The sequence below is a fragment of the Rhopalosiphum maidis genome, chromosome 4, assembly GCF_003676215.2.
Source record: "Rhopalosiphum maidis isolate BTI-1 chromosome 4, ASM367621v3, whole genome shotgun sequence".
Lineage (NCBI taxonomy): Eukaryota > Metazoa > Arthropoda > Insecta > Hemiptera > Aphididae > Rhopalosiphum > Rhopalosiphum maidis.
Genome location: NC_040880.1, coordinates 8,648,218 through 8,660,564, shown reverse-complemented (window position 1 = coordinate 8,660,564; position 12,347 = coordinate 8,648,218). Strand labels below are relative to the sequence as shown.

At 29.7% G+C, this 12,347-nt stretch overlaps 1 protein-coding gene across 1 annotated transcript in view; it reads right to left on the bottom strand.

The window, feature by feature from the left end:
- Positions 1-11,153, bottom strand: part of LOC113560567 (bestrophin-4-like) — a 43,068-nt gene extending 31,915 nt beyond the window's left edge. Inside the window, exon 1 of the mRNA XM_026966517.1 lies at positions 10,975-11,153. Within this exon, the coding sequence (XP_026822318.1) occupies positions 10,975-11,153 (179 nt within the window). The remainder of the gene's footprint in view (positions 1-10,974) is intronic.
- Between the last annotated feature and the right edge of the window lie 1,194 nt (positions 11,154-12,347).

The window sequence follows — 12,347 nt, the reverse complement described above, 5'->3', positions numbered from 1 at the left end:
ATATATTTCTTATTATTTTATGCTAGGTGTGTAAGTATAGATATAATATAAGCTCTAATAAATAAAAATATATCATTTTTAAAACCGTTAGATTATATTATGTATTATTATTTATTATCATTGAAATATAGTCGAATTTAAATACGTTCGGCGTATTGAGTATAATATATTATATAACCAGCTGCGTATTTGATATTGTTATACGGACGAAATGAGTGAATAGGAATTAAAAAAAAAAAAAAAAAAGAAAAAAAATAACGATAACATGTGTTGTAGTAATATAATTTATAATAATACTATACGGCGGAAGTCCAAACTCGTTTTTCTTTCGATCGTGATCAAGACTAGCTGGTATAAAACTATAACATTACGTAGGTGTGCTGTTTTATGACTACCGAGTCGAATTCTAACGACCAGCTCGGACTGTACGACTTATACGCGAGTATATGGGTCCACCTATACAACAGCAGGTATACTATAGTAGGTATAAGCATCGATTTTAGAATATTCTTAAACTTCGCGCATGTGTGTAAGATACGTCTTATATTCGATATTATCGTTTACGGTTTTTATGATTTGCACAGTTCCCCGTATGATCGAAGCGAAAATAATATTATGAATGTGCAATGTGCATAATGCATTAATGTATATAACGCGTATTGCGATGGTGTAAAATACAATAATTATATAGTAAGTCTGCGCCGAGTTGATACGACGTGTTTAACAAACGCTTTGATTTTTTGTTTTGGTGTAGCTGTACACGTGTTCGTATAAAGTACGATTGATTTGATGATGCGAGTTCTAACTAAATATGAGAACGTAAAATAACGTCTTAAATCGTTTATTTAAGTTTCAGAATATACAATTGACATTCAAAAAAAAAAAAATTAAAATAGAGATTATATGGAAATGTCAACTTTCAAATTAGAATATACGTTTTAAAATATTGTTCGCGAAGTGTAAAACAATAAAAGATATGAGTCTTTATGAAAACCAGAAAAATTTTACGTTCATAAAACCACACAAAGTAAAAACATCGTTACCGTTAAAACTGGATTTTCAGACAATTTGCATAGACTTGGTGGGAGTGTATGATATACGAGTATCCTGTGTAGGTTACACGTATTTTGCGGGATAGGCAGATTTTAGACGACATCCAGTTATATGAATAATAATAAACTAATTAGACGTCGTCAGTATGAAATATTTTTATTTAAATCATTTTTTGAGTTGTAGATATACTAATAAGTAAAAGTTATTTATATATATATATATATTTGTAATGAGTTAAAAACAAAGTAAATAAAATATATCTTATTAAAAAACGGATCGTATTCGTAATAATATGTACTCAGTACTCACTTAAAGTATAATCAACTCAATGCTTTTCGAACAAACATTAATATATTTTACACGTGTACATTGTATATATGTATTTTACAAGTGTTTTTGAACTTAAGTATTAAAGTAGTTAATTGTTAAGTAAACCACGCTGTACAATATAAGTTATTAATAATTATTCAACAACTAAAAATACCGTGAAAACGAAAAATACTTCAAAGTTAATCGTATAAATTAGACTTCATTATGTCACAATAATTTATTTGTATAAGTGATTCAATGAAAACTAAAATAATTAAGAAAACACGTACCAACGATTAATCAGGGGATTACATATTAATTTAAATTTAAAAAAAAAATAACTAATTCAGTAATGACCATAGATCAAATAAAGATAAAAAAAAAAAAAACAAACAAAAATCCAATATCTAAAATTGTTATCATGATAAAACAAGTCTTTTAAGTATTCTGTAACAATATTGCATACTAGGGATAAGATGATGATTATTATTAAATGATCAGAAAATTCACTCTCTAGTTTTTTTTTTGTATACCCTACTTCAGTATTGGTTTTTTTTTTTTATAATATAGCACTTTTAAATATAACAATACTAAACAGATTTTATCATTTCCTTCAAATCAATACCGAGTTTTGTTAATTGAGTTCTGTTAATCATAATTATGATTCAAACAAATAATATCTTCAATGATATTAAATTTAAAATAATATTAAATTAAATTTAAATAATAATTGATCGTGGAATGAGTTTGTGTCTGTGTATTTCGATTTATATACGTTCAGTCGAGATTGATAAAAAACAAAATAAAAATGTAATACTATATTTTCATATTTCAACTAAAATACCATGAGTATTTACGCCATAATAATTAGAAGCGAAAACTGTAAAATGCTGATTTAAATATTTACTTATAATTTATTGAGAATTCGAGTATCCGATTAATTTCTTGTAGTGCAATGAGAATAAAAACATCAAAAAACATAGAAAAATTATTATTTTTTTATAAAAAACGTTTGATTGTAATTAAGGTTATTACTAAAGCTTGCTTTTAATGCTCAACGTTACTATAGATATCAATAAATATAATATACAAGGTGTAACAGATAGATCTGACTTTTGGAATAACTTTTGTTCTAATTAATATTTTCATTTTTTTTTTTTTTTATCATTAAGGGACTAGTGTTACATGTATAATTTAATTTTTAGTACTGAAAATAAAAAATTAAAATATGATTTAAATTTTTTTGGATAAGTTTAAAACAGCCAATTTGTGAATTTGATTATAAGAACAATTTTGAGGGATAAAAGACTTATCTAAGTCAAGTACTTTATTTTTTAGAATTTTTTTAAAATGCCAAAATGTTGTGATTAAATTAATTTGAAACGTAATAACATTTTTAAAAATTTTCTGACATGAGTATATTTTTTAAATTATTTACTCATCATATACGAGTATAATATTAACAATTTTTGTCATACGTTTAAATAACATAATTTTTTTTTTTTGGTCAAGTCTATCTTTTACAACCTGTATATAGGTGTATAGTTTAATAGATCAATTTAGTTATTCGACCATCTAATTAAATAGGTTAATAAAACAACATAATTCATATTTTACAATATCATTAATTAATTAATTAATGTAATATAAGTAATATTTGAAATTTATTTTACCTTATTCATATTTAACAGATTTTTTGAGAGTTGATATAATTACCATAAAGTATTTTCATTTTTAATATTTATAAAGTAAAATTAAATATTTATATGAAAACGGTCTAAGATCTTTCACTGCATAAAATGACTGTTTTTAGATTCAAATAATTAACAAAATTGCATACAAACATACAGTATACCTAGTAATTATTAATAAAAATAATACGACTTAAATTCAACACTTGGTAAATAAATAATATAAATTATATTTGATACAATTTTAAAAATTGTACCTACTCTACAGATCATTAATTATTTTAAATTAGAAATGTAGGTAGATTCCTAATAACGTGGATGAATTGTTCCTATATATCAATATATACATTAAGATATTTTTCAGTTTTCTCAATGACCAGATTGAAAAATAAAACGGCACGTTACTGTGGTCAAAAGACCAATAAACTAAATAAGGTTTTTTTATATATTTGAAAAGTGTTTGTGGTTTGATTTGCATTTTTAATGAAGATTTAAACAATTATTTCCAAAGAATTTCCGTAAGCCTACATACTTTCTAGCTGAGTATAGTTTCTGTTAAAACAAGGAGTTAATCACATATGTAAATAACAAATTTTCGATTGAACAAATAAACGTAAATAGACCATGTGACAATGCATAATTTATTATATATCTGAAGTAGCCTCGATTATTCATAAAAGAATTTAAAAAATATATTTATTTCTCACAATGAATTGGGAAAGTTATTCTTTAACCTAACGAATTATCATATACTTACCAATAAATCATATTTAATTTATGGTTTTAAAGTTTATTTTAAAATTTAAATTTATATTATAACTACACCGAATATAATAGAAGTCTACAAGTTTATATTGTATTTAATTTTAAATTAGACTATGATTTGATAATTGTGGTTAAACTGTGAAATTAATATAAATATGAGTATGTAATCCGAATTTTTAATGAGGAGGTTCCAATATTTTATCTTTTTAAAATCAATAAAATTTTGTTTTTTATTGCACAATGCAATATTCAAAATATTTAAAGTGATTTTAAGTTATTTTTTTATATAACTTATGTTATAAACCTGTTCATACCGTTCTACAGTGTGTTGAAATTAATTAAAATAGTATGATATTATAAGCTATTTGTTTTTGGGAAAAATAGTTCGACCGATTTCATTATTTTTCACTTATTATCGATTGAAAAATAAATAAGTTAAAGCATTTTAAATTATATTAAGGTATATTTGGAAATAGGTAAAAGCTGAAAAACTGTAATTTCTCAGAATCGTTTTATGTATGCATTGATTTATCACTGAATTTAAATTTAACATTTTATTGACCTACTTAATGTCTAAGAACACTCGACACCTATTATAAATTTATAAAGCAGACTGCAGAATGACTTCCTGGTTGTTTTTTTTTATCATTACTAAAAATGTGCAACTATTTATACATTTTTATATACTATATAATATAATCATTGTATTCTATAAACAGTAGATTTTTATTATGTTGAATGTCGCTATCTCGATTTTTTTCGTTATCTCGAACTACACTGAAATCCCCTTGAAACTACCATTACACTTAATAGCGTTTTGCCCCTCAATAACTCGAAATAAAATTAATTGTTTTTCACTATCTTGAATACAAAATAATATTTTTTTTATGGTAAGAATAAATATTAAGCAGTACACGTACATTAAATATAGTGATTGTGATTTCACGCCTTTGTAGTCAATAATTGTAGTTATTCGTATTTTGTATACAATATAATGAAATGGAAAATAAGCGTAAATTAAATGTCTTTATAATACATTTTTACATTCTTAAAAAAACGAGTACCTAATATTAAACAAAACTTAATGACAGATTACAAAAAAAAAAAAAAAGGTATTTATTCATTATTGTAATTTATTGATACGAGTATGTATGTAGTATTAGTACTTTAGGCATTAAAATTATTTATCAATTTCTTCAATTTTTTTAAGAATTTTAATAAAATTTTATATCTCAAAGTTTTGTTATCTCGAACTTTTTCCTGTTTCCTTCTTGATTTGACATAACGAGAATCTACTGTACTATGGTTTTTATAAATTTTACATGCTTAAAATCATAATTTTATTATGCATGTAATAGCACAAGTTTAATATTCAAAACAGTATCAAATATAGCTCATAAGTAATCAATGTAGTTTTGATTTGAAGTATGACTTTTAATTAGTATCTATTAAATAGAGGTATAAAACAAATAAATAAAAATAAAAATAATAATGAACATTTAAAATAAGCAAATATTTTTTTACAATCAAATATTTCGTAGATAAGCAACATTTAACTTTTTTGTTTGTGTTTTAATATCGCTATTAATTTTAGATGATGAGCCTAGACTTCTATAATAATCAATATTTACAGAACTTACTCCTACAATCGACACGTTTTGTCATCATTGATTTGAGTAGGAACCCGATAAAGATTTAGGAAAAATCGTTACATTTTTAGATTAAAAAAAAAAAAAAAAAAAAAAAAAAAAAAAACGAATAATAATATATAGGAACTTTAATCAATAATGACAATTCTTTTATACTTTACAGACGCGTTCAATTATTATAGTTGGACGTCGGACGTCGTTTGTAACTAAATGGTATGATTATGCATCGTGTGGCTAATATTATATATTATAATAACAAAAAGAACATTGTTTCTAAGATGGAACGTGTAAAAAATTTAAAATTATCTATTATTACTGAGTATTAAACAATTTATGTAGATATTATGCCTAAAACACTGTATAAACGATATTGGTTGCATTGTTACTGTTTTGATTTTTAATATTGTATTTCATACTATAATATGTACAATATGTTTTTTTTATACTGTTAAGTTATATAGATGATTTTTTGTGACGAATCGTAAAAACTTGGAAAACCGTCATTTTGTTTTGTCATTTGGAAAGACCGCGAATTCTATAAAGGTTGCGGCAGTCTATATTTTGACAGTGAAAAGTCATTGCTTACTATTATTGTGCCCGAATAGATTATTTAGTATTTTATGCTCAGACGCATACAAATTGTTCATTATTTATTTTTACTGACCAACGTCGAATAAAATAATCCAAACAGATATTTTAGTTTACGCATCGATAATACTTTTTTAACAGCCGTCTTTAAAACATAGATATAACAAAAAGAGTTCTTTCTATATTTTCTAGAAAGAAATTTGAAAGTTAAAAGTTTAATCATATAATTTAAACACATATAAAATATATGACTCCGATATACTTACGGATGCGCAAGAGCGTATAAAAGGGGGTCGAGGTTCGGGTCTGGATTTCCCATCAACATATCAATATTGTATTAATTTAATATATTAGATAATATTTTTACATTTAAGTGTGATAATTTTTCAATCAACTTTAATATTGAAAATAAAAGTGTAAAATGGATTTTTCTGAATATAAAATGTTTTATGTTAAGTGTTATAACTTAAAAAAGAACAAAAAACACGTGGGTATAACGTTCTCTTAAAAAGTTAATATAATTCAAACTATAACATCTATTTAGCTCCTAGCATATATTATTATCCTACATCTATTTTATAATGGATACTTTTATTACTTGTGCTATTGATTATTTAATAAAATATTTTTTTTTAAACAATTTAATTAATATTTGCTATAAAATAAGGCATTTGATAACACTTTTATAAGTAATTAGTTGGTTTTGAATTTGTAAAGTTAGCACGCGGAGACCAAATAAAAATAAGTTTGGAATTTACTTTCGTCAATTAAAGACTAAGGATGAGCCTACTGGCTACTACTGTATGCAATACCAAAGATATGTCTATTTTATAATCAAAGATATTTCTATAGTATCGTATACCCCGTATCACATAAAATATATTTTTATCTTAGTGTTAAACACAAGGTGAACAAAAGAGATTAAAGACGCGCATATTACATTAAGTGAGTGTAAATACAATCGTTGTACAACTGTGACTACTATTCGAGTATTCGATGGACGATTTATTTTTCGTCCCAACGTTTAAAAGACTATCGTGACACTTGTGCACCGAAATGCATATATTTTATTCGATATTAATATTGCAAATGTTAAGGAACATAATAATATTATATTATTATGTGATTATTTCAAACACATAAAATATACGCATTGTTAGATAAAAACGGGTGTGCAACAACATCGTTGTACAACTTATACCTATAATACGGCTATAACATATAATATAACATAAATATATGGCATTTAACTATTTAAACAGCGGCCAAAGAATATAAAGTTTAAAACTGGTTTTGATATTTTCGCGTAGGTACATATTATAATGATTTACCAAAAATGAACTGAGGTCAGAATTTACTGAACAGATTTGTATTTGATAAGTTTTTATAAGGTTAGGAAATCGAAATCGATGTCTTATAAATACTAAGAAAATTACTTAAAAAAATTCTTATAAGTTCGAAATAATGCACTTATAAAATTCACTAAAAACCATAACATAAGCTATACACGCACTTTAAACAGAAATATATTATTTACGTTTATTTGATTGTTTGCGTTGTTAGTAGAATTATTATTATTATTATTATATAAAATGAGAATCTACTAGAGTCTTGAAATACATTTTAGATTTTGAATTGAGTGATGAATGAATTGATTTTACTGTGATGTGTATTTTTTTATTTTTTATTATTGTGCTTGAAGATACTTTTTCTATTAGATAAAAAGCTCTGATATTAAACTTTTAGGGAGGTTTCTGATAACAAATGAATCTAATTTGTTCTTATGTGTATCAAAAAAAGAAATTTCTCAGTGCTTTTTAAAATAATTAGGGGAAAAAATACGAACATTGTAAACATTTTAACATTATTAAAATGTTGTTTGATAACCTTGGTTACAAAAAAGTTAGATAGTCTTCGATAAAAGTTTTTTTTTCGTAACAATTATTTATCATCGAATTAAAACTTAAAACAACTACTACAGCGACTTACTCAATTATGTGGTACATTCGAAACCTATTAACTGTACCGTAGTGCAATTATCTACTTGATGGTATTTTTAAATTAAAATATTTTTTTGCTTATAATAAATACCAATAAATGCGAATTATATTTTTTGTTGTGTCAATTCAACTAGACACGAAAGAGATTTGTTCCAAAATGAGCATCGTATGATTAGCACAAGGAAAAATTCAAAGTGCATTCATTGAAATCCAACCTTCATTGAAAATAGATACTCATGGGCGCCCGAAGGGGGCAAGATGGAGAATTTCCGCCTTTGGACTTAAAAAATAAATTTGAAAATGTTTACTTTTATAATTGATTAAATATTAATATATATATATAAATTCATTGATATTTTGAATTTAATATAGATTTTTATATTAGATTCCTAATGTGCGTTTTGCGTTCATTAAGTAATTTGCAAAGAATACATTTTTTTTAATGCCCTTTTTGGTATTGGATTTAATATCCTTCCAGATAAATTTCCCATAGCGTCTATATAGGTAACTATATAAATAGTACATATATTAACATTATTGTGTTAGCTATACTAGGTGCTATGGTATTTGTAAACTTATTATACATTTTTGTCGTCTCTATATTTTAATATATTTTTTTTATATCTATTCTGGTTATTTATTACTGTTGAGAACACAAATCAGTTGTACACGTCACTACTGATACATTGGAAACCTGAGGTACGATGCAGATAAAAGGCTAACAATCACCGATAAGGACAACTGAATAGTTTCACCAAATTGCCGTGTGTTTGATGAAGTGGTCACGTAATAAGGCGTATAGCAACAGAAAATCACATGATTTACGTAGTAACTCTGGTCCAAAGACCGAAGAACCTTCATTTCCCAATGCAGACAGCCGTTTAGGAATAAAAAAAAACAAGACTTAGTTGTAACGGTATCCTGATAGCGCCACCTCAGAACCATTGAAACTAACCATTCTCGAGGTAATTTAATTTATTTAATATTGTTTGGGCTATCATATCGTTACAATATTATGATTTAAGCCGAAAATTAGATGGTAGATTCGTTGCAGTAGTGTTGGAAAATAATATGTTTTCTAAGCATCTTTATATTATAATAGGTTTTTAAAAATATGCTTATGAAAAATTTAATCTATAGATTATGAATGGATGGTCAATTGTTTTAGGACGGTTAGAATTTTATAAGTTATATTATTTAATGCTAAATATGGCACATCAATTTATTAACATACCTATTATTAATAATAATTGTAATTATTATAAGGGTGATGAACGTTAGCTAATGTAAATTAATTATATACTAGATATATGAAAAAAGTCTATTTGGGGAGGAAGTGATTGGCGTGTTTACCGATAGAGTGATTGTTTCCCACTTATCCAATAGCACTGCATTGATTTGGATCAAATCGTCGTTGTATTTGACAAACGATATGATACATACATGATGTATGTCTAACTCAGTTATGACGCTTCCAGGATGAAAGCATTTTCTTTTTCAGTTTTTATTCGACGGACGCTGTCGGTTTTTCGAGCGTTTTTGACATTTCCACGGTCACTATAGAGCTACCGCTGTGCCGTCGGCTGGTCCCTTCCCACAGTGCATCAGCACTCATCGCAACTAATATAATATTGTGTACTATTTTCCAAACAGCTTCAGAGTCATTATAACTTCGAAATTGGGTATTAACGGAAAAAGATAGTCGATTCAGATGTATTATTTTTCTTTTAAATTTTATGTATAGCGTTATCATAAGTGGCAACTAGGGGAGGCTTTTTTTTGAAATTAACACTTGCAAATTGTTTCATGTTAATTCATATTTTAATAGTAATAGGTCAGGTATCCACCATAATCATAATATATCGTTAAGAGAAAAAAATAGAGGAACTTCAGCACCCTCAGTTTTTTCATTGGAATTGCGTCCCCGATCGTTACTGGTTTTTTTTTTAACAGTAAACAGCCACAGCCAAGAAGTATCTTATCTTGAGTAAAGTCGCTCCATTTACTATACACGGTCGAATAATTTTAAAGCAATGCACCGGTGTTCACCAAAATTTACTAAATGTTACTCAATATTTTAGCAATTAAGCTAAATTGTACAAAATTGTGCAAACAACGGAGGTATGGATTCGAAGCGTCGGACTCGTATTCCATATCGGTCATCAATGTTATCATACTATCGTTAATGGCGTATCAATAATATTATATGAATTGAATTAAACACTAAAGGGATCGTCTTATACCCTATGAATTAAAAAACGTCATCACATTGTTTACAGAGTTAAGTTTTTCTTGAAAATATTTACCGTATTAGTTAATATTAAACCAATTAACCAAATAGCAATGGATACGAGCATCGAAACCGTTTTTAAAATTTTACATTCCGTTGTTTGAACACCTGAATATATTCAAACCAGAAGCCCGAATAAATGATTTGGATGCAAAGCCCTGTTCCTAAACCTACGAAAACGAGAACGAATACTGGCGCGTAGTCGACTAAACACTTTATTCGAGAACCGATCATTCGAGTATAACGGATAAAATTAAATTTAAACCGATTCAGTTGCGCCGTTTAAAAAACGCTCAATTCCTAATGTGAACCGATTCGGAAACTCTCGTTTAATTATCTATACAAGACAGGCGCGAACGCAGGAAAAAATTTCGGAGGGGGGAGGGGTTGAAAAAATATACACGAATATCATATACTTATTGTAGGTCAGGTAATTAATTTTTTGTTCCCGGTATTTCGGAGGGGGCTTAAACACCCAAAACCTCCCCCCGCGTTCGCGCCCGATAAAAGATGAAAAAAAAAAAAAAAACCGTCAATAATAATATGATTGCAGCATCGACACCGAATACAACAAGCCGGCGACTCTGTATGATGACGTTACGGGCAGTTCACGTGGTACGCGGACTTACTCTTTTTGCGCGACGGTGAACGCGTTCCGGTACAGGGCGCTGATGATGACGAACGCCACCATGAACAGCAGCAGTTCCCTGTACAGTACTTGGTACAGACTTCCCCGCCACAGGAACAGCAGTTTGGTGAAACCCGCGCTGCTCGACGACGACACCTTCGACTGGTAGCTGACGGTCATCGTGGTCGGCGGCGGTGTAGGACTTGGGGCGCGCGCTGCAGATGACGACGATCGACGACGCGTCGGGCCGCATCCGCTCGCTGGGCAGTGTGTCGGGCACGCGGTGATCGACGCCGACAGTGACGTCGACGAAATCGCGTGCGATATACGTATACGACGGTGACGATGATGGCGATATCATACGTTTTGCGGTCGCCGGCCCCGTCGTCGACGTGTCGTTTTCATTTTGGACAGCCGTCGGCGGAACGCGCGAGACGATCGCGATCCGTACGCTGTAGTTATAGCGTTGTACCGATCCAACGTTATTACGCCGAAACAGCGATCGACGCGGATCGAGCGATTTCCGTGGTCGTCGATCGGCGGCGAAATATGTCGCGTGCGACGTTAGGCGGGCACGTATGGCATGGTAATATACCGCTCGACGACGACGACGGTTCTACGCGGCGCGCGCGCGCTTTTGACTGACGCCGGCGGCCCGTACGCGGTTAGGTACAGCTGCACAGGTACGGCGGCATAAAACTATAGGCGTATTTTTCTGTCGCTTAAATTTTATTTATTTTTTGTCCGCCGTTTCGCGTTTGTACACTGTTCTAGCAGCCGCCGAGCGGTGCCACCACCTCGGCGTTTTCCCGGCGGAACGCGTGCGCGCGCTCGCGACCGGCAAAAAAAAAAATTATTAAAACCGAGAGACCTTCCGAACGCGAAAATTTTTTTCTAGATAAACAACGCAATCCGCGCCTCGCATTGTTTACACGCGCCTGTGTGTGTGTGTTGTACTCACGCCCGCAGTAATCGGTAAACGGAGGGGGGAGAGGGGGGCCCCATTGTTTCGGCCCGTGCGTGAATAACGCGCGTGCTGCGTATGCGGCGAGATGTATGAAAAAATAATGTTTATATAATATTGCCATTGCCGAGGTTAGGTTGTTATTCGCGCGTGTCGCTCGATGATTATATCACATACCATAATATACGATATCTAACGCATATGATGTCGGACGCGGTTTCGATTTTTTTGCCGATCTCATGCGCGATGGATACCCGCGCCACGCCGTATACATTATTATATACGTGTTATGATGTTGTCGTTTGTGCATACACGCACATATATATTGCTTGCTAAATTTGTCACGTCGATTCGACGGTTATTATCCGTTTTCGCGCGCGGCGAGAGCGCGACGCTACCTGCGCATAACA